This window comes from Anolis sagrei, chromosome 5 (genome assembly GCF_037176765.1).
Source record: "Anolis sagrei isolate rAnoSag1 chromosome 5, rAnoSag1.mat, whole genome shotgun sequence".
NCBI lineage: Eukaryota > Metazoa > Chordata > Lepidosauria > Squamata > Dactyloidae > Anolis > Anolis sagrei.
The window spans coordinates 129,044,521-129,067,849 of NC_090025.1; the positions used below are offsets into that span (position 1 = coordinate 129,044,521).

The 23,329-nt window shown below is 39.9% G+C and overlaps 1 protein-coding gene across 1 annotated transcript in view; it reads left to right on the forward strand.

The window, feature by feature from the left end:
* TSPAN12 (tetraspanin 12) overlaps positions 1–23,329 on the forward strand; it is a 102,098-nt gene that overhangs the window by 59,171 nt on the left and 19,598 nt on the right. Inside the window, exon 5 of the mRNA XM_060777710.2 lies at positions 8,413–8,487. Within this exon, the coding sequence (XP_060633693.1) occupies positions 8,413–8,487 (75 nt within the window). The remainder of the gene's footprint in view (positions 1–8,412; positions 8,488–23,329) is intronic.

Here is a 23,329-nt window from a genome sequence, read left to right on the forward strand (position 1 = left end):
ATAATGTAGGGAAGAAATATAACCTGTACTTCTATTCATAGAGACAGTTTAGTAGTGCTTACTGTTTGGGAAGAGCTGAGTTGATATTTCAGATTCTTAATAGCTATTATCAGAAATTAATCATGGTCACTAGAATGAGGGAACCATTTAGTTCTGCCCTGCATATATACATAATACAAAAACATTTTCATTTGTTGATTGAGACTACAGCTTCATGGTGACCTTATCTGTCGTGTAGTGTATTTATTTGTAAGAAGGGCATGATGACATTCATTCCATTCCAAATAATTTGCCTTCCAAACTGAGGAAACACCCTTTTGTGGGACAGCAAAAGAGAACACAGAGTTCATCTGATACTCCAGGATTTTAGGAGAGCCAGCCTGGTGTAGTACTTTGAGTGTTAGGATCTGGCGACCAGAGACATAGCCCTACTTGGCCATGGAAACCCAGTGGATGAGCTTGGGCACATTTCTTAGCCTAAGAGAGAGACAAATTCAAAGCAAATCTTGTCAAGAAACTCTATGACAGATATACCATATGATCACCAAAATTTAGAAATGACTTTAAGGCAGACAACAATAGGAAACTGAAGTAAGTACAGCTTGAGGATTTAATTTTCTATTATTTAATGGCTGGCTGTTGTTTAAAAATTAATCACAGTCTAAAAGAGAGCTTTCCAGATGGATGTTAGTGTTGGCACCCCACACTTCATTATGTTTTAACTACAAGCAGAGCAACAGTAACCTCGGGTTACTGAAGGAGAACCTTCCTGGACTTTTTCTTCCATGTTTCATTTGAAGTCAAGTATTCTGCTGAGAGCTGTATAGTGTTTCCTAGGGTACAGACAGATGTCTGCCTTGCTTGTTTCCCCAAAGAAAGCTGCTCGCCAATGGGAAATACTGCACATAACTGCCATGGTATCTCTTGGCATTTGTTTTGCATACCATATATGCCAGCCTTTTGAGTTTCCCTTAAGGTTCCTTTCTGCAGCTGCTTACCCTTGGAATGGCCTCTTCAATCCTTGCCCTTCTCTCTTCCATGTTTGATGACTTAGCCTGCAGAAAGAGGGTGTGTGTGAGAGAGAAAAATGCTTGAGTAGAAAATGGGGAAATTACTTCATAGGACTGGAGATCTTAGAAATCCTCAGTTAGCACTGTCCATGTCCAGTGGGCAACTTTGAGAATTGTAGTTGAAAAAAGAGGCGTGGTTGCTGACTTCATGGAACATAAGGTCTCAAGTCTTCAAGATCTTTAAGATCTTGGTTGTATTGAAAAGCCCTTTGCTGTCTTCAAAATTTAAAAATAAGTGGAAGGAAAATTCTTCTCTTATAGTGGGTAATTCATATTGTTCTCAGAGGTATCAATCTATGCCCCCCCCCACCGTAGGTGCCCCCCCCCCCAGATAGCATGCCTTGGGTTTTTATGAAATTTATTTCTGAGATTATTTCAGGGAAAGACAATTATGTAGGAACATCTGAAGATTTGATAGCAAACACTCTTCCATTTCAAAAGGGAGGATACAAGTGGATAAAAGTACAAATTTAATTACATGGATCAAGCTCTTGTCTTTTCTAATAACCTTCTGTTTTAAATAATATCTTCCTGGTTATGGCACATGTAAGAGTGAATATTGTTACTTAACACCCCCCGCCCCAAATGATATAACCAATAAATCCCTAAACGACTCCGGCCCAGTTTACCTGTCCGAACGGATTCTCCCCTATGAACCATCAAGATTGTTAAGATCATTTGGAGGGGCCCTGCTCTCGGTCCCACCATCCTCGCAAGCGCGCCTGGTGGGGACGAGGGACAGGGCCTTCTCAGTGGTGGGCCCTCAGCTCTGGAACTCCCTCCCACTGGAGATTAGAACTGCCCCTTCTCTCCTGACTTTTAGAAAACAGGTGAAAACCTGGCTCTGGAAACTGGCATTTGACAAATGAGTCAATAACTTGTGGCTGTATGGATGGATGATGATGAACAACGATTCTATTGTGACGACTTGGCCATTGTAATTTATATGATTATACTTTTTGGTATTTTAATATGTTAGTGTATTATGGAATGTGATTTTTTAAAAATGACTGTTTATGATACTATTGTTGGAAACCGGCCTGAGTCCTTCTACAGAGGTGAGAAGACCGGTATACAAAGGTTCTAAATAAATAACTAAATAAATAAAATGTATAGCAGATCTATCTCACCTTGGCTCATAGCTGATTCTTGGAACACACAGAAGCATACAGATATGACATGGAATGAAATTTGTGTGTCATCCCTACAGGTGACACTTTATTTGAAAGGAATCATTATCACATACGTCCTGACATCCAGAAAACCTGCTTGTTCCTCTTTCTCTCTTTCTCTCCTTTGAACTGTGTCTGGTGGCAGAGTAAAAGCATGGCCCGACTTACTGGGCCAGGGCCATTGTGGTGTGGGATGTCCTGCCACTGGCCATCATGGCTGTAGGGGGCTTTTTCCTCCCAGAAATTCCCTGTGTGGTGAGAACGTTTCCTGCTGCCCAGCTAGCCAGCCAATCAGGGGCAGGCCCTGCTCCACCGCTGTATTGGCCAGGGTCTGCCTCTCTCTACGCCCAGGAAGCCTATTTAGGCTGCCCCGTGGACCTCAACAGGCATTGTGCCTGCTTCAGCTGACCCATCCCACCCATCCTACATTCTGTTTTTTTTCCAGTTTTGTTATCTTGTTGTTATTAGCTTGTCACAACTCCTTGAGTTGGCAGATGGCATGGGTCCTGGATCTGGCTTGCTTATCCCCCCTCATCGAGAGGGAGGGAACGTCTGGTGGTTCCCAGGGTAACGCCGAGTAACGCTAGCCCGGTATTGTGTTGGCAGCACCCTGGCATATAAAGTGGTATCGGACAGCAGTGGGCTGCCCGACCCTAATCCAGGACCCATGCATAGCTGCCAACCCCTGTTCCTGTAATCAATAAATAGTTGTGGCAAATTTTGATCCCAACTTGGTGTATGCCTCTTTTGTTCTGCTGGTGGGAGGTCCGTTGCCCATGTACACACAATAGAGCCTGAATTAATAAAATGTGAAATACTTGCACTAGTAAAATGATACCAAACTTGTTTCATGCAGACCAAAATGCCCCCCTTTGCTCTAACTATATGTATATAGGCACCCCCTGAAAAATAGTTTCAGATTAGGTAATATAGGATGACTATCTAATGGTAATTTAGTACTGTGTATAGAAATAATAATTTAACATGGTTGTTGTTTGTGTAGGTACTACAGATGGTCAACTTGGTACACTTACTGCCTCAGGCTAAATACCTAAAGGCATCAGACTTCCACTTATCTTGGATGCTATTCAGAGTCAGCTCTTGATACTTGGATCAGAGAAAACATACATACTAGGTGTGGCAGGCTATATTTCAGAGGAAGGAACTAGTAAAATCGCATCTGAATATTCCTTGCCTAATAAAACTTGTGAAATCCATGGTTGTTATTCATTGACAGATGACTTGAAGACACACGCACACTGTGTAGTTGGGAACATATGTCCATTTTAACGTGTCCTTCCCATACACTGGTACCTAAAGGGTGGTTAAATACCATCATGCCATTCTGAACATGCCTGGTCTCCTTTGATTTTGGAAACTAATCAGGGACAGACTTTATTAGTTGTTGAATGAAGATCACCAGAGATTTTTGGTTAGGGCTACGAAAGAAGTCTGTCTGAATCTCTGGAGAGCCATTACTGTTTCACAGCTGTTTCAGAGCTGATGATGCTTTTCTAGATGGAGCAAGGATCTGACACAGTAAAAGGTGTCTTACATCTTCTCAACTGAATGTTGTAGGATAGAAAATCTTTGGCTCTTCGGGTATTTTACACCTTCTCTTATCATTGGCCATACTTGATGGCAACTGATGGTAATTGTATGCTAAAGCAGGGCTTCTTAACCTTTTCCATTCACAACCCCTTTCAGCCCAATAATTTTTTACATGGCCCCTGATATATAGGTATATAAAATGGGTACAAAATTATACATTTTATTAAAATAAATCAGTATTTGCAAGGCTTACTGAAGAGTCTGTTTTTCCTTTTTATGAAGTACAGCTGAAGCATTTTCTGCGGATTCCTCTATAAACACTGTACATTGTTGCCAAAGGATTTGTGCAAATGGGTGGCATTCAGAGGCCTTTTACTGTTACCATTTTTGTGACTCCCACATTGAGCTAAGGGAATCCCATTTTGGATTGGGACCAACAGTTTAAGAAGCAGTGGGTTAAAGCATATAGTTGTGCAAAGTTTCCCTAGTCCTGATATGGTAAAGACAAGGGCTTCTAGGGTATTCTGATGTGAGGAGTGGCATATTTTCCCCTGATGTATCAAGGACCAGGATCATATTTTTGCCTGCCTTTCCGCAAATCATGATTAGCTACTAAAGGTAGTGCCAAATTACATTTTTCTCCCTCTCCTTCTTTTTTAAGTTGTCAGAAGCTAATAAGGAGGAAGATAAGAGGAGCTAAGAATGGCGGCAGGAGTTTCTTGTTGCCCGAAGCTACTGGGAGGGGAAAACTTTTATCCCCTGTTTCCCTGCTAAATTAATGGAGTGCAAACTACATATAACACAAATTCAGTGCAATGGACTAAGCAGAGGATGAAGAAAGAAAGTAGAAGGAGGGAGAGAAAATGGGGGGGGGGGGGGGGGCTTCCAGACAGGCCCTATATCCCAGGATCTGATCTGAGATTATATCCCAGATTATATGGCAGTGGGGATTCACATAATCCAGTTTAATGCAGAAAACCTGGGATCACATTCTGGGATATAGGGCCTGTCTGGAAGGGCCCTGGGACAGCTAAAAAAAAATGGGGTGACAGAGGATTAATCAGAGATGTCTTGTTGCATATCAGCTTTAACATAACAAATTAAGGTCAGGTTTTCTTGGCATCAGTGGTGTTATTTATTACTTTTGTATAAAACCTTTTTTTCAGCTCTTCTGCCCTGCCCTATGGTTTTTAGTGGTATTATAAAACTATTGCTGTAGTTAACGCCAGAAACTTTCTACCAACCTTCAGTAAGGCAGAAAACTGCCTAAATGAAAGATAATGTCTCCTGCACGGCTTCAGCTGTGAAATATTTAACACCATTTCAGAAACGAGAAATTTGAAGGAGCCAATATGTTGAATGCAGAAGTGGCTGAACCGTTGCATATGGAGTGATTTATGCTTCCATGTCTGCTGCGTTTGCAACAGGGCCTGAATATGGTTGTGAAGTCTGCCCGTAGGACGTGCTGTGCACATGTTGATTTTTCATTAGGGTGCAAAGACACTAAATAAACAAACAAACAGTGGACGATGCAACCTGACATTCATTTTTGGTAAGGCTGTAATGTTGACAGCAAAGAGAAAATAGGAAATGTTTACAAGAAAGAAAATGGATAACATGCTTTTTAAAAAAATTAAAAAAGAAGACGGTCTTTTTCCTGCCAGGCATTTTTCTGCTGTCTATGGCCAAGCTATTTTCTTTCTAATGACGAATAATGAAATAGCATCTCCTGTTTCATGTAGCAAATTGCGGGATGTAAATAGTTGGTTTTTTCTTCTTCTTATCCATGACAACAAAACCCCTTTATTTTTTTCTGCCTGCTAAGTGAAATTATGAGAGATTTTATACGTTTTTTTTCCATTCTGAGGCATTAGTGTAAATATTTCAATAGTGGAAATACAGTAGAGTATCATTTACCTGCGATTCCAAAATCAGAATTACCCCAATATCCACATTCGTTGACATGGTTGGCTGAGATAGTGACACCTTTGCTTTCTGACAAGGTTAGTAACATCTACAAAACTACAACAAATATTGTTATACCCTACAGCTATTTGTATAAGGTGTTTATAAGGTGTATGTGAGTTAGCTTGGGCACAGAACTCTGTTCTGTCACCTGAAGCAGCTACTTTTGCAGGCCTAATAATAAAGTTGGACTGTCGCTTTCCTTTACTTATGTGCTTTTGTGGAAACAACTTGACTTTTTAGACTCCAGTCAACTTCTGGCTAATGCTCCAATCCGTTCTGCTAAGTATTCCATCCAGAAAATGTTGGCTACCCAAAATCATATTTTGTTATACCGAGAAAAAAAGGAATGTCAGAGACAATTTAAGAGTGAATGCAAATATGGTTTGGCATCATGAACAGTTGACTGAAGTTAGTGCCCAGAAATATTGGTTGATTATGAATGATTATGCCAGTTTTACAGCTCTATCCTATGTATGCTTACTGGGAAGGAATTTCTAATATGTTCTGTGCAGCTTATTTCTGCTTAGCTATTTATAACATGATAGCCCTAAATATGGGTTAGGGTTCTTCATAGTGACATTTATTCCCTAATATTAGCATTGATGCACACAAGAACTGTATATACTTATGAGTGATAGCAAAAATGAGGCAGCAATGCTTCTCATAGCATTTCTAAACACATTTTAATAGCCAGTTTAGCACTCAGGCTCTGAATGGGAGCTGTGAGCAGCAAAGCTGGCTCCAATTTCACCTTCATGTTTAACTCTCTAGGTGGTCTTACGTGAACCATCTTCTCTCAGCTCCTCCATTTACAACATGAATAGCATTGGTCATATTACAAGCTTCTTGTACATTTACTGAAATAATGCATGTGAAAGGCTATGAACGCTTAGATGTGTCATCTGAATGCTAAATTGTGAATAATACTCTTTTTGCCAACTATGAGTGGCTAGCGTCCTAAGATATTTATGTGTAACTGTAGAACTGTGGTCCAACTTTGAATTGCTGTATAGTAAATAACTGCCTTGCAACTTGATCACGAAAGTATTACTTGGAAGTGCACAGCCCTGGTTATGTAATATGCTATGCAATATATGGAACTGATCGTGCCATCTGCTAATTCCTAGTTCTCCTTTCATCCTTATTCATGAAAACAACCCTCCTGGCAGCAATGTTGCTGCAGATCTGGAGGTAGCTTTGATCAGGGCCTTCTTCACATACCTTAACTGTCAATTCCTTGAATCTTTGGATGCACCTAAACTTCTCAATTTCAACAGATTTGGTTCTATGCAACTATCCATAGGGCAACCAGTAAACTACAAAGTAAATATCTAGTCCTGTTGATATGTTATTACTGAGTGTCGGAAATATGCTGGTCTTTGGATTGCTCTGCTTATCTGATGTGCTCTGAGAAAGACCTCATGGTTTCTGAGAACCAAAAAATGAAGTAAAACAATCACAAACACTGTTCAGTCTTCATTCAATACTTTAATAGGCATTTTCCATAGCACTTTTTATCCTCCTATAAGGATGCTTCCTGGGTTTCTGCAGGCTGCTTTACAAGCAAAATATCATCTTTGGATTAAATTCCATGTTATTAGTTTATGATAGAGCGTGCAAAACAACCTTGGGGCCATGGTAGCACAGCGGCTAAACTACTAGCTGCAAGAAAAGCTGCTGACTAGAGGGTTAGCAGTTCGAAGCCATCAGTCAGGATGAGCTCACAACTGTCAACAGTAGAATCTGCCAACCTAGCAGTTTGAAAGCCCCAGTGCGAGTAGATTAATAGGTACCACCTCAGCGGGAAGGTAAAAGGGCACCCTATACAGACATACCGCCAACAAGATCAGAGATGCCTATGGACAGCAGGCTCCTTGGCATAGAAAAATGGAACAAGACCACCTCCCCATGGCCAGAGTTGAACATTGCCTCCAGACGCTGGAGATGTAAAAGGGGAAGGCTTTTACCTTGTCTGTGTATTGTATGCCATTGAATATTTTCCTTATATGTATACTGTAATCCACTCCAAGTCCTTCCGGGGAGATAAAGCAAAATATAAATAAATAGTATTTATTTATTCATTTACACAATCAGAAGAAGCAGTTTAATGTTATGCCTACATTGTGCTCTGAAACACTAATGAACAGGTTTCAGGCTGACGACATTTACTTTATTTTGAGCCTAAAGAGCCAGAGCCAAAGGGTTGCACTAAAGACATATATTTATAATTGAGGAATTGTGATTTTGTTCTGAGTTTGACAGCAGTGACTGAATTGATATTTGTCGTATACAAACAGTCACTCCTGGTTCCTCAACGTCTTCTTAATTGTACCAAAATAAAGGGAGGGTGTATGATTTTGTTGCTGTTTCTTGCAGATCTGCTGCAAAGCATTCCCAGATCTACTATTACATTGCAATCTGCTTTCTGCCAATCTTTGCCCTGAATACCATGCATTTTCTACTCTGTTGAAAATCATCCAAAATTCAGTTTAAAAAAAATCTCTATTATAGCTATATTTTTGAAAATTAAGAAGGCAATATTTCTTGTTCTTGTAAAGTATGAAGAAAAAAGTCATTTGAAATAACATGCACTTTCTCTCACAGTGTTGCTTCAAAGGAAATGATGAGAAATATTCCTTTTTATTTTGCAGTATTTTGGGAGCTTGCTTGTGATATTCTGCGTAGAGTTGGCCTGTGGTGTTTGGACCTATGAGCAGGAAGTTACGGTAAGCAGAAAAATGTTTCTTCAGATAAAGGTGCGAAATATTTTCTGCCTCCTTAAAACTTGTTCACATTTCCTTTAAAATACACATTCCTTGTATGAATTTTCCCTACTAATGAAAGGAAGTTTGTGCATATTTTAAAATTGTACCATTTTTCATTTATTCTTCAAATATGTGCATGGTTTCTGCAAGCAAAAGAGATTTGCTTTGTAGATGGACATACCTTTTTCAAGCCTGGAGAGATGTTAAATAGCTAGTTCTGCTGAGCATCTTGAAGATGACCAAATGCTTTCTCCCTCCTTTTGACTAAATTAAAGGCTCTTTTTTGTGTGAATGATGCTACCTTGAACTACCAGCATTTTAATTTTTTGTTGAATGCTTTCATGACCGGAATCACTGGGTTGTTGTAAGTTTTTCGTGCTGTACGGCCATGTTCCAGAAGCATTCTCTCTTGACATTTTGCCTGCATCTATGGCAGGCATCCTCAGAGGTTGTGAGACCTCTGAGGATGCCTGCCATAGATGCAGGCAAAACGTCACGAAAGAATGCTTTTGGAACATGGCCATACAGCCCGAAAAACTTACAACAACCCAGCATTTTAATTGTTTGCCAGTACATATATAGCCATCAATCCAAGAGTTTTTAAATCATTTCTTGTGGGGGATTATGTCATCTGTTCCTATTGTATCTTCCAAAACTAGGTCAAAAGTTAAAATTCATGCATTCCCATGGTCTCCGCATCAGCAACATTGTTTCCTCTGAGGAGTCTGAATCCCAATACTGAACATTATATGACCAAGGACTAGCCTCAAATCTAGATAGTTTAACTAGGTTTGATACACCTGGTACATTTATTCTCTTCCAATTATGTATGGCCTCCGTAGGCATTTTCTAGGTTTTCCAGCATGACTCTATGGTATCTTTGAGTTAGAAGTCCTTCCTTTTAATATCCATGGTTATATATATTCATATGAAGTTTGGGAATGTATTACCCATGGAGCTGTATAAAACAGTCGTATAGAAGCATAAGAAGCTACTTTGAAAAGTAAGTAGTTGTAGCTCTGATGCTCAAGTTGGCTAGTTACTATATTCATTTCGGTTTTTAAAAGTTGATCTTTATTTTGAAGCCCCCGCAGGCGCAGTGGGTTAAAGTGCAGAGCTGCTAAACTTGTTGACTGAAAGGTGGAAGGTTTGAATCCAGGGAGCGGCATGAGCTCCCGCTGTTAGCCCCAGCTTTTGCCAACCTAGCAGTTTGAAAATATGTAAATGTGAATAGATCAATAGGTACTACTCCGGCGGGAAGGTAACAGCGCTCCATGAAGTCATTCTGGCCACATGACCTTGGAGGTGTCTATGGACAACGCTTGCTCTTCGACTTAGAAATGGAGATGAGCACCAAGCCCCAGAGTGAGACACAATTGGACTTAATGTCAGGGGAAAACCTTTACCTTTACCTACTTTGAAAAGTTAATTAAACAATTTCTTGAAAATAGTTGGAAAGCTACAAGCTGCTGTCCTATTTGGTAAAACATAAATGATATGCAATGATGGCTGATGTCTTCCATGTCAGTGGGGTGGTGATCTGCTTTGGGTTTTAGTCTAAATTTTGAAAGAATTGTCCATGATCCTGAACCTTATTCTCAAAATAGGTTCAGCACCTTGAATAGTTCTTGCCATGATGAAGTCAAACACACCAGATGGATCCTGTGGCTATAACAGTTGTGCCACAAAAGGGGTGAAATTGTACCTAATTAAGTTTCAGTTATTTAGTGCAAAAAAGTAATTCACATCAAGTGATTCACTATTTTGTTACTAGTTCTTTCCACACTCTGGGTCTTGAGCATATTTGCCCACTATATTTAATAAGTTTCTGTTTTTAGGTTTGCTTCCTTAGTCACAGCTGGATCAAAGGCACAGTTCATTTGCACAGTGAAATAATATATGCTGAGAAGTCTAGCGGCCAGGCCTTAAATGTTTTTGCTCTGTGTGAAACACATATATCAATTCCAAAGCATCAACTGTTCATAAGAGCTTCTGCCTTCAGGTGGCATCTGTGTCCTTTTCGTTCTCAGGCTTGAGGTATAATTCTTGCATGGGAAAATAGTTTAATCATTGAGGAGAAAACAAGTCGGCATGTTATTTCGCTAGCTGCTAAATTCTCCTGTCTTATTTTCCATGTGGTACATATTTATGAAGAGAGTGACAGAGAGAGTTTTCCACAGAGCTGCCAAGAGATACTCAAGGCTATGGCCTTCTCAACAGCAGCAAGTGTATTAGCAATTATTTCCCTGTGTTTGTTGCTGGTTTTTTTCTCTTTTTTTTCAACACTTCTTTTTTTAAAAAAAAGAAACAAGTTCATTTTGTGGTTTGTTCAGCACTGGGACGAGAAGAATTTCTGGCAGGTCTTCTGTCTGAAATTGCATTCTAACAGTTTTCATCAAAATTCATTCCCTTGCTGAACAGATTCCAGAAAAAGGCTACAATTCCAAATATAACATTAAATATATTACTGCGTTGAAATGTCACAATCAAAACAGGAAGGGTAACTGTGTATGCATCATTTGCTCCATCAACTGTGCTGCCTTCCCTGGAGAGTCTGAGGAGGAAAAGGTTTTTGGAGCTCCATAAGAATACATTTTATTTGTGGCCATGTGCAGGATGGACTCAAATAGGAGGACTCCATCCTACATATCTAGTGTTGGTGCCAACGTTTTTCGGGTGGAGAACACTGTGTTCCTGTTTGACTCACTGACAACTGATTGCTCCCATGTTAGTGGGGCAGTAAATCTGTCTGAAAGTTAAAGGCACTATCCAAGGTACTGAACCCCACACCTCCAACCATTATCCAAGCAGCTGAACTTTATGCCTCTCTGTGGAGAGCATTTTTGAAGCTCGGGTAGATCCATCATCACACTAATATGCTATGACTTAAGAGTCCTTTTCTTTTGATTCGTCTATTTTGTGTTTTTTCAACCCTATCTCTCTGCTTCGTCCCATGCTTTGGATCTGGCCAGAGTAATAGAAAGGGAGATAGAGAGACTGCAAAGCAAATGGAAGATGCATTTCTTTCTGTTTACTTTGGCTGTTGCTTGCTTATTTGAAGAGTAAAAGTGGTCTTAGAGCCATAGCAGGAGAAAGAACAACAGGACTAGGAAATTGGGAGGTTTTCTGACACCTCATTTCATGATAAGGTGCAAGTCTTCTTGATGGTTGTTGAAGCCATTCCCAAATACTAGTGTTGTAGCAGGGTTAGCCTCAGCCAAGGAAAGTGTGTCTCCTCTGAATGAATGCCTGGAGGAGGTAATGGGCTGTGTGAGAAAAACAAATTGAAACTGAATCCAGACAAAACAGAGGTGCTTGACATTAAGGGTCCTAATCTGTGGATAGAGGTGTGTCAACCAGTCCTGGATGGGGTTACACTTCCCTTGAAAGACTGTGTTCGCAGATTGGATCTGTTTCTCCAAATGTCAGCCCAGGTAGATGTGACATTCAGGAGTGCTTACTAACAGCATCTGATATGCCAACTGTGCCCCTTCCTAGATTCTGAGAACCTAAAGATGGTAGTTCATTCGCTGGTAACCTCAAGGTTGGACTTCTGCAATGTGCTTTACATTGGGCTACCTTTGTACAAAGTTCAGAAACTCCAGCTGGTTCAAAATACAGCAGGCAGGTTGGTTATGGGAACATCCAGGAGTGAGCGTATCACCCTTATGCTAAAGTCACTCCAGTTAGTTTCTGGGCAAAGTACAAAGTGTTGATTTTGACCTTTAAAGTCCTACATGGTTTGTGTCCAGGTTACTTACAGGATTGCCTTTTCCTGTACAATTCGGCTTGCACACTTAGGTCTTTTGGGAGGTGGTTGCCACCAGAACTTGACTGGTGACAGTGACTCAGAATACTCTTTCATCGACTGCCCCAAAACTGTGGAATGACCTGGCAGAAGAGTTCCGACAATTAAATGAGCTGTCGGAATTTTAAAACCATCTAAAGACCTACATAGCCAGTTTTAAGCATGAATTTTAAACTCGTATCCTATGTTTTATTCTCTGTCCTGTGTATTTATTATGTATTTTGTAGAAATACATTTTAATTTGTATATTTTATAGAAAAACATTTTAATATGTGTGTTTATAGAATGTTTGCAATGTTTGCGTGTTTTGACTGTGTTGTGATCCGCCTCGAGCTGCAAGGAGAGGCGGGTAAGAAATAAAATTATTATTTGATACACAATAAGATTAGTACACAGCAAACAAGATCACCATGGTGCTTTTTGTATTCGATCACATGTAGGACACTTCCCAAGTGCCTAAGACTGTGTGATGTATTGGCGAATAATGTGTGCAGATTTGAGTAGGGTAGCCTTTTGTAGCTGATAGATGGTAATTTTGTCAGCACCGATTGTTGCTGTTGCTGCTGCTGCTGCTGCTGTTGTTGTTGTTATTGCTGTTGTTATTATTCTCATAGCCTAAAATAGTTTGCTACCTAAAGTGAATGGAAAAGGTGGCATCCTCCCATGTTTCATGTAGAGAAGCTGCCTGGACTGGCAGTTGAATATCTATCTCTAGGGATTGAAATGCATCTAGCACTGTACGTTGAAGGCACCAAACTTTCTCTGGGAGCCTGGCACAGTCTAGGTGACACCTAGATCTCTCCTCTTAACTCCTTGCTGAAGGTTCCCTGAAGTGCTACTTGAGATAGTTGCTCCACTTTATCTAATGATATTGCTAGCGCAACCTCATGAATAAGTTAAATTGTTCCTCTGTCTCAGGAGGTTGGTAGCGGAAGAGTGTCTCATCCTCCTCTCTCTGGCATCCATACACATGTGATCCATTGTCAGCAGCTGGCAGTGTCTAGAAATAAAACATATTTTTGTGAACATTTTGCAGTCAGTATATTTTCAAAGAGGCATTTGTAATTCTGCTATATACGATTCCAATAGGACAAGGTAATTTATTGCTTATTGCCTGTTGTTCCAACCATTTCTTCCCAGAGTTCATTGTGGAATTATAATATTGTATATCCACAGCATTCCTGGCAGGTAAATTTGGCAGAGAAATAAGCACTTGCCCAAGACCAGCTGGTAAAGCTTTGAATCCAAATTGCAAATATGTCATTCAACAAATTATAGTATATCAAGTCAGTGCTACAGAAGCAGTCAAGACTATTAACTAGATGGGAAGATCTGCATATATTACTCGCTTCCCAATTTGAATTTTGCAAACTCTAGTGATGCCTGACTAAAAATGGATCTGAAACAAAACCTCACCTACTGTGGACTTATAAAAATGAGATCCAGAGCTGAATATTTTACAGTTTGTTATGTACTTTTTCAAATCGTAAAGTAAGTTTTTGGTTTTGAACATTGTTTTAATTGTATTAATTGCTCTGTGGAAAAGTTTTAATTGACCAGTTCCAGACTTAGCCATGTTAAAAATAAGTTTACCACTTAACCTTAACTGAGGTTGTTCTATTGCTAGGACAAAAAACATAGGTTCTAGGCTTTGCTTTTAAGTAAGTAGATTTCCACATTTTTAAACTTCTTGTCCACATTAGAAACTTTTTTTAAAAAATGAGTTTGTTTTTCGAAGCTCGAGTCAGGGTTGAGCTCCCGACTGTTAATAGCCCAGCTTACTGTTCACCTTAGCAGTTCAAAAACAGCTATGCTATGAGAAGAGAAATTAGGGACCTCTTAAAGTGGTGAGGTTAATTTATGACACCATAAAAATGCCAGAGATCAAAGAGGAAAGAGGAAATACTATGATCAAAACAGCTCAGTGTCATAGTGAATGAAGCGACAGCTTCTCGCTGTGGCCGGAATTGAGCAGCCTCCAGGATCTGAAGTTGGAAAAAACTGCTGAATGGGTTTTGTCTATCTGTATGTCTTGTATGTCTAAAAATGAATGCTTGTTGTGTCGGAACCCAGATGCCTTAAAGAGACTCAAGAATATGTCCAAAAGAATAGTTTATTAATACAAAGCAAAAAGGACTCAAAGACACTTACTTAAGTTCCCTGGTCAAAACTCAAAAGTAGCAGCAAGTTCCAGCATAAAAAGCAAACTAAAGCAATAAACTGGAAAAAAGATCCGGATTAAACTGAAGTGCTTGCAAAATCACATAAAACAACACAGCGAATGAAGGACGAACAAACAAAGATCTGAGAAGCAAAAGCCGTAGTCAAATGAAGTCCTAGGCATAGTAATTTCGGCTTCAAATATGAATCTGTTTAAGGATAACTATGAAAAAACCTGGAGTAATATAATAAAGAAATTCAACAACTGGAAATATTTAAATCTATCTATACTAGGAAAGATCGCAGCCATAAAATTGAGTGTATTACCTAAGATGATTTTCATGTTCCAGATGATACCAATTATTAAGACAAATACATGTTTCCAAAAATGGAACAAACAAATATTAAATTTTATATGGGAGGGGAAAAAAGCCAGAATTAAGATTAAAAATCTCACAGATGCCAAAAGTCGGGGAGGATTGGCCATGCCGGACATGCAGCTGTATTTTGAGGCCTGTGCCTTATCATGGGTGAAAATATGGGCTACCCTGGAGCAAAAAAAAATATTAACTATAGAAGGTTATGACATTAGAAGAGGGTGGCACGCTTACCTAAGCTATGGAAAGGCAAGGATAGAAAAAAACTTTACTAATCATTACATCAGAGGCCCCCTACTAAAGACCTGGAACAAGTATAAAGACATCATTTACCCCAGAATACCCATGTGGACATCGCCAATAGAGGCATATCATAAAAGAGAGTTACCGAAAAGTAGATGGCTTAATTACAGGCAACTATTGGTTAAAATCAACAATGAATGGCACCTGAGGTCTATGGAAGAATTAAAGAGGGAAGATAAAGAACTAAATTGGCTACAATATATACAAATTAAAGAAACTTTAAAGGAAGATCTAAAAGTGGGATTTAGCGAAAAGGACACGTGTTGGGATATAATTATGAAAAAGGATAAGAAGCTGGTTAGAATCTTGTATCGAAACCTGTTAGAGTGGAATACTGAAACGGAAATAGTAAAAGAAAATATGGTCAAGTGGGCCAGGGATATAGGCCACTCTATACTAATAAGCGAATGGGAACAAGTATGGAAGGTCAAGCTTAAATACACTAGAGCCAGCAGCATAGTAGAGAACTGGCACAAAGTTTTCTATAGATGGCATTTGACACCTGTACAATTGGCGAAATTTAGTAAAAATAACAATACGCAGTGCTGGAAGTGCGGAAAGGAAGCTGGAACCTATTTCCATTTGTATTGGAATTGCAAGAAGATTAAAAAATTTTGGACGACGGTTCATTTACATACACAAAACATTATCAAAACAAAGTTTGAGCTCAAACCTGAATATTATTTATTGAACATAACAGATTTAGGTCTGAAGAAAAATGAAGAAAAAATTTTGTTTTATTTATCGTCAGCAGCCAAAATATTGATAGCCCAGAAATGGAAAAGTAAAGAGATCCCAACTAATGAAGATTGGATAAAGAAAATAACAGATTTCAGAATTTGTGACAGATTATCGAGTCAAATAGAAGAACTCAGTAAGACCAAACAAATAAGCTGGAAGGACATGGAAGAATATCTGAAAAGTAAATTCAAACTGGACACTTAAAAGTCGATGGGTAAGAAGAGCAAGGACAGCAAGGACAGCAAGGAACAGGAAAAAGGAACAATACAACGAGATAATCACTCCTCTGCGGACTGAACGGAAGTGATGCACACAGTCGTCTGACCCCCATCCCATTCCCCACCCATTCCTACCTCCCCTTTATCCTTTCTATTCTACTTCTGGGCCCCTCCCTACCTCTCTTACCCTTTATTTTATCCCCCACGGTCTGTCTAAACTTCACAACTTTCTATCACAATAATTGTTCTCCCTCTTTCACTGTAAAAGAAAATGGTATAAAAATTAATTAAAAAAAAAATGAAGTCCGAGGTCGAAGAAAGCCAAGTCCGAAGTTGTGAGGTTCCAAAGTCCACGTAGGCAGCATCGTTGTCAAAAGCAGTCCGAAGTCAAGGAAGGGGAAATCCGCACTCATGGGAATCCAAGCTGAGTTGTAACATGAATGGAAGCAGCAACTTGCAGATCCAGGACCCTAGACCAACACAAAAGCGTCAGCGACAAAACCCAAGGCACGAAACCAACACTTTGCCTTCTGCAAAGTTCTTCCATTTCAGTGCCTACTTTTATCTTGCAACTCCACCCTGTCGTCATTCCCCATAGCTGTCCTTGCCTCTGCACCTGAACGCCAACGCCCATCCCTCCAACTTTTCCACCTCTTGTCAAGACTTAACTCTCCCCAAGACTCCACAGTATCTCCCGATTGCCAATCTCCACCACCAGAAAACCCCACAAACGTGTCACTAGATGTTGGTTGAGTACATACATCTCAAACCTTTTGCACCTTGGTCCAATCGAGTGTGCCATCCCCTTCTCCATCACTCCCAGACCCATCACTCCCAGAGAAACCCATGAAAGACTTCTCGTCTGTGGGAGCAGTAAGTATATCCCGGATCTTCTTCCTCTGTCGCTCCTCATCCGATTCCTGCTCCCGAGTAACCCTCTTAGTACCTCTATTCACATCAATTGCATCTCCATCCTCCTCCTCACTCATTGACCCTTCGCTATCAGAAAACCCTTCGAAGGAATCTTCGTCAGTAGGTGACATAAGTATATCCCGGATCCTTTTCCTCTTTGTTCCTCATCTAACTCTTGAGCACTCTTTTCCCTCTTCTGACACCCATATTACCACTTGCAGTGTTGCTAACAGGCTCTACTACAACATGTCGTGTATGTCTGCATTGTGATCTGCCCCGAGTCCACTTTGGAGTGAGAAGGGTGTAAATACTGTAAATAAATAAATAAATTGTCATTTTAAATGCAGCAGTTCTAGGTTACTTACTCCTATTTACTTATTATTTTGCCTATTAAAACACCAAACATTCTTTTGAAAGCATTGTTCTCTTCTTCCAGTTCTACATTTTCTTTTTTAGTCTTTCAAACACGGTTGGACACAAAGTAATGCGTTATGATATTTATCTCCATAAATTCTGTCACTGCACTTTCTTACATTTTCTTGTTTTATTATTCCTGTTCAGCATGGCTTTGTCTTTCCTATTTATAATAGATTTTATTTTTCTTTCTTTTTATAGTTCCTCTCATTTCGCTATGTCCATTACATGTGTGCAAATATAGACACCTTGCATACTTTTTCTTATTCATTTATGGCATATTGCTCTCTTTTAATGTTTCGGCTGTGCTTAATTTGCCTGCACTAATGGTGTCCATCAGTTACACAAAATTATGATTTTTATTTCTAACATATGTTTTGACTGCAGTTCTGGTCACATGGTGAAAATGTCAGTTGAATGTAGTATGCATTCCTCCTGGATTCACAGGTTTGTGGTTCTTGTCACTGAAGAAACATTGTGGTTTTCCCCTTTGGATTTCCCACATAAACCTCAGTTTTGGACTGTTATTTATCTCTAGGGGCAGAGTAATTCAACTAATGTTCCCCAGAATACTTGAGTTCCACAAAATGTTGCTAATGGTTATGTGAGAGATTGCAATTGTAGATGTAATAATTTTAAAGCCGGGGTTCCTGGAGCCCTTAAAATTATCTCAAGGGTTCATTCAGGATAAATGCATCGATAGAGGCTGTTGTTATTATTATTTATTTATTACCTGCCTCATGACTACAGATGGGACACAACACAGCTAAAACACATTTTTATACACTCATTCAGTAAAATGCATATATTAAGCACATTTACCTCTCACATCATCACTAGTCCTGTTTATTCAACTTGGTGAAATATAATTTGGAGATAGGAAATGTCGGAATCATGCTAGCGGACTTCACTTCATGAATATTCAACATTTTCTTTGAACACACCATATTTTATATTTTAAAAAATTATAGTTCTAGCCTGCCCTGTTGCTTAAAATTGTATTCAAAGAGCCTAACAACAATCCATAAACAAAGAATGTATTTACTTATTCAATTTAGATCCTATTTAAAATTAATCAGTTCCACAAAGAGCACCTAACCAATTAATTCTTCCATCCTTATATATGAAACTTCTCAGTATGCCAAAGGCCTGCCTGAATTAAAAAAAATAAACCAAAACAACTTATAGTGTACAGCAGGGAGAGATGAATGTAACTTACCATCTGTATGGACTTTCGGAAACCACACAAAGAACCTTATCACATTATCCTAAGGATTCGCCATGCATTGTGGTAAATCCATGAGAGACCAGCAGGGGGCATGTTGAACTCATCACCCAGCCCCGCATCATACATAGTTGCTAGCAGGCCCGTAGCGAGGGGGGGGGGGGTTAGGGGTTCAACCCCCCCCCCTGAAATGTTTCAGATTTTTTTTTAAACCTGGTTTACTCATGAATTTTAACTGGTTAACCCAATCCCCATGCTAAGTCTATGAGATGCAAAAAATCAAGAGTCCCTCCAGAACTGCAAGCACTATCTCAAGCAAATATTAGCAATTTTTCACACTGTCATTACTTGCAGCAATAGCCGATGTAGTTGTTCTGGTACAGCTGTACCAGGAGCTCCAACTTTATTTGCTTTGTATTAAATGTTTGCTTGCAGTCCTAGGTTTCAGGGACTCTACAGATAGGTGGCTTCTTTGGTTGCAGTCATAGGGCAAGTCACCTGTCCATCATTGTTAAGTTTTGGTCCCGCCCTTTGCTCAGGGCAATTGGGAAGGGAAGGGGGCCATTTTTCGTTAGTCTCAGCAAGGTAAGCTTATGTATAGGATGTGTGCAAGCTTCCCCTGTACAAAAGGGGGAGAAAGGTCTTAAGAGTCTCCAAAGAATTTCCAGGAAAACAGCCCTAAAGACCTAAGAACTCCAGCTGGAGAACATCTACTGCCTTGCTGGTAGGTCCACTCGATGTTCGAGACGCAGTTTGACCCAGTAGCGGAGCCCACATCAGTAAGGGTTAGATTACAGTCAGCCTGGGAGAAGTTAAAATGGGGATTTTCCTTTAAAGAAGAAGTTATTGAAGACAGTTGCCTGTCCTTCGTGGGCAAGATTAGGAATTCACCAGTTGCCTAAAAGCTTGGAATCATTTGCTTAACTTTACTGAAGACAAGAGAAGTTTCTGTTTGATTGTTCATTAATAAAAGACTTTGTTGTATTTCTCAAGCCATCTAAAGACTGTTTGTGGCGGAAACCTCTGAGAACTTCTCTTTAGGCCCCTTGGCTTCCCACTGGGCAAAGGTTGCACATCCTGTTCTAAAGACAATTATTTACAGGCCCAGCGCGCGACAGAACAGTAGTCAGTAGTGAAGCAACCAAGTTGGGGGGGGGGGGATGTTGAATGCTCTCATTAAGAAGGCCAGACTTGTTGGAGGTGGTTGACAAGGGCGGAGCTGCAGGCTATTGAAGGCTGCTCTGCCCCCTGCTGTGCTCTTTGCTTCAGCATGAGCTAGGAGGCAGGTTTCAACCCCCCCCCCCCGAAATTTTCAACCCCTCCCGGAATTCTTTTCTGGCTATGGCCCTGGTTGCCAGTGCAACATGGGAAGGATCCCGTGTTGCTGTGGTGGTGGCATACAGTGCTTCCTCTCCAGAGTCCCACTGGAGTAGATGTACATTGCGAGTTGGGCTCCATAGCAAAAAAGGAGAGGAATCAGCATATGACGGTCAATTTACCCCATATGTTGAGGTCATAATTCAAGGTAGTGTCTATAGAATTTCCAGGTTGTTTCCCAACCAAATGGACACAAGACCCATTTAGATTATCAATGTGTTTCTTAGAACATGGTCCATAGATTCAGTTAGGACTGAGGAATCAATGGCCCTCCAGATGTTGATGAAAGTTTAGTCTGAAAATGAAAATTTTTCATTGTGCTCCTGGAAGGTTAAAGAAGAGGAGAACAGACTGAGAAGCACAGGAGTCTGAAATCATACTGAGTTTTTCTCTCTCCCTTAGTAGGAAACTATGGATTCATGTTGGAGCCCCCAATGGTGTAGTGGGTTATACTACTGAGCTGCGAAACTTGTTGACCAAAAGGTCGCAGGTTCAAATCCGGGGAGTGGCATGAGCTTCTGCTGTCAGCCCCAGCTTCAGCCAGTTTAGCAGTTCAAAAACATGCAATGTGAAGATCAATTGGTACCGCTCCGGCGGGAATGTAACGGTGCTCCAGGCAGTCATGCTAGCCACATGACCTTGGAGGTGTTTATGGACATTCCGGCTCTTTGGCTTAGAAATGGAGATGAGCACCAACCCCCAGAGTCAGACACAACTGGACTTAATTTCAGGGGAAAACCTTTACCTTTACCTATGGATTCATGTTAGGCCTGAACCCAACCAGAACCATTCACAGTTCTTGTATATAGCTGTGGTTCCAGATACATACAGAACATTTCACTTTACTATCTGAATTGGGTTATGAAACTCTCATTCAGAAGCTAAGACCCTTCAAAAAGGGAACTTTAACAATAAATGGGGAAGTGACCATTCTAAAATATGAACCATTTTGGTTTCAGATTAGCAGAAAACGTATGAGAATGCCTGAGGCAGTATCAGAGACTCTGTTAGTACAGGTGTTTGTGCATCCTTGCCAAAAAATGGCTCATTTGATCTTTTCTGGCGTATGTCTACTGTGAGAACATTTGGATCCAATGTCTGATTTCTAAGTTATGATTTTTTTTCTTAATCAAAAGTTTGTATCATATGTTTTTAATGTCTTATGTATACAAGTCTCAAAAACCACAGTCTGGCTCTTTGCTTACTCAGAGCAAAGGTTAGTCCTGGAAGTTATTAAAATAATGATAATAAACAATAATTTAAAAATACAGACAGTGCATTTGTTTAGAAGTCAATAAAACGATACTTATTTATCATTGTTTTCAGACCTCCAGATATACCCTTCAGAATTCAACTGTTTACTTAGATATATTATAAATAGTATGTATTGATGAAAGACACATGCTTTTTATCTTTATACCAGATATAGGGAAGTTATTTTGTTCTGCAGGGCGCATCTGGAAATGTGGGATTTCAGACCGGTTTTCATGGTCTCAGTGAATAATTTGCATACTAGCCGAAGTTGAGAAAACCAGCCTACAGACATGACAATCTTGCTCTTATTAAACATGTGCAGGATGTCTACTTGAAATGCCCAGCAGTCGTCAGCTCTGTAGATGACCAGACCTTTATTAAGATCTCAATTTCCACTTAAGGCTGGGATTTTAATTGCATTGCTTCGACAGCAAAGTTAGCGTAAGCGCTTGTTCCAAGTTCACGTATGTTAATCTTTACAAAGGCTGGAAGAATTCCAGCAAGGAAGCTGAGCCGGCCAATTAACTCCATCTGCAGCTGTGGCCGAATATCCTCAGGTGACACAACACAGAGCCCACCCTGCACCAAACGGTAGTTTCCCGTTTTCTCCATCATTGTCACGTAAGATTTGACTCTCTGACGGCTGTGATATTTCATTTTCAGGTTCCAATTAATATTAATGGGAAGTACAACTGGCTCCCAAATTCACGAGTTTAGTACAGGGGTCTACTGTGAAATATACTTCCTGCTCTCCTTTCCGTTTCCAAATGCACGGCAGGATTGGAAGACTAACTTACAGAACACCTCGAAATTTAAGGAAATATATAGATTATATGTTGCCTTTGGTTCATATTTTTGGAAAGTAGTTTTGAAACCTTTCATTCATGCTCCCTCATTTATTAATTTCTCCCCACAGGGATGAGGAATTTAAGCTTAGGGACTTACTTCATGTAGTATAATACTTGCATGAAAGTTTCAATCGTCAGCTGTCAACCTGAATAGCTGAAAGTACAATCAGACTAGATCTCACACAATCTATTTCAGATCATTGCCTTGTCCAGTTACATTTTTTCCTATTACGAATCTGTATTCATACTGTTTCATTAATGTTCATTTGTGGGGTTGACATAACTCAAAAACCACTGGACGAATTGACACGAAATTTGGACACAATACATCTATCAGGCCTATCACTCATAAAAACACTGAAAAACATGGCAGAAGGGACTTAAAAATCTAAAAAAGCAAAAGGATGCTACAGTACATGTGCAAAATGACTCCCTCTGGCAAACAAAACACACAATAGCATATCCACACTCCCTTCCAGACTACAGCTCCCAGCATCCCCTAGCTCAGATCTTTTAGGAGAGGAGGATGATCCAAATGCACTGCTTCCAAGCGGCAAGCTTTCTTCTCCTTGGATTTATTTGAGAGCATCCCAATCCCTGCATATTTCCAATTTCCCATTCCTGGACTGCAACTCCCAGCAATCTTCCAGATAGATAGTTTAGATAGAGATAGAGATTGATCAGGAGTCCTGCTGGGAGTTGCAGTCCAAGAATAGGTAGAGAAGGAAGAATGGGGAGAAAGAGGAAGGGAAAGAAAAAGGGGGGAGAAAGTGAAGAGGAAGAGAAAGAAGGAAGGAAAGAAGGAAAGAAAAAAAGGGAAGGAGGGAGAGGAAGAAAGAAGGAGAAAAAGAACGGGGGGGGGGGGAGTTTGGCCACAGCAACGCGTGGCGGGTACAGCTAGTATATATATTTGGATTTTTTTTTATTAAAAACACCAGTTTTTTTTGTTAACTTTCTTCATAGTTCAACTTTCACAGCCAAAATCAGAAATCAGAAATGTTATGTCCTGTATGATTCTGACTTTGATATTAATGATCTGCCTTTGTACTTGAGAAGTTTAACTAGATATTTCATAGCTGCCTTTCTAACTCTTAGCCATCTTCTTATTTTCTGACTAAAGCCTCTGTTTTGTTTTATGATGTATACAACTATTTCAGTGTCCTCAT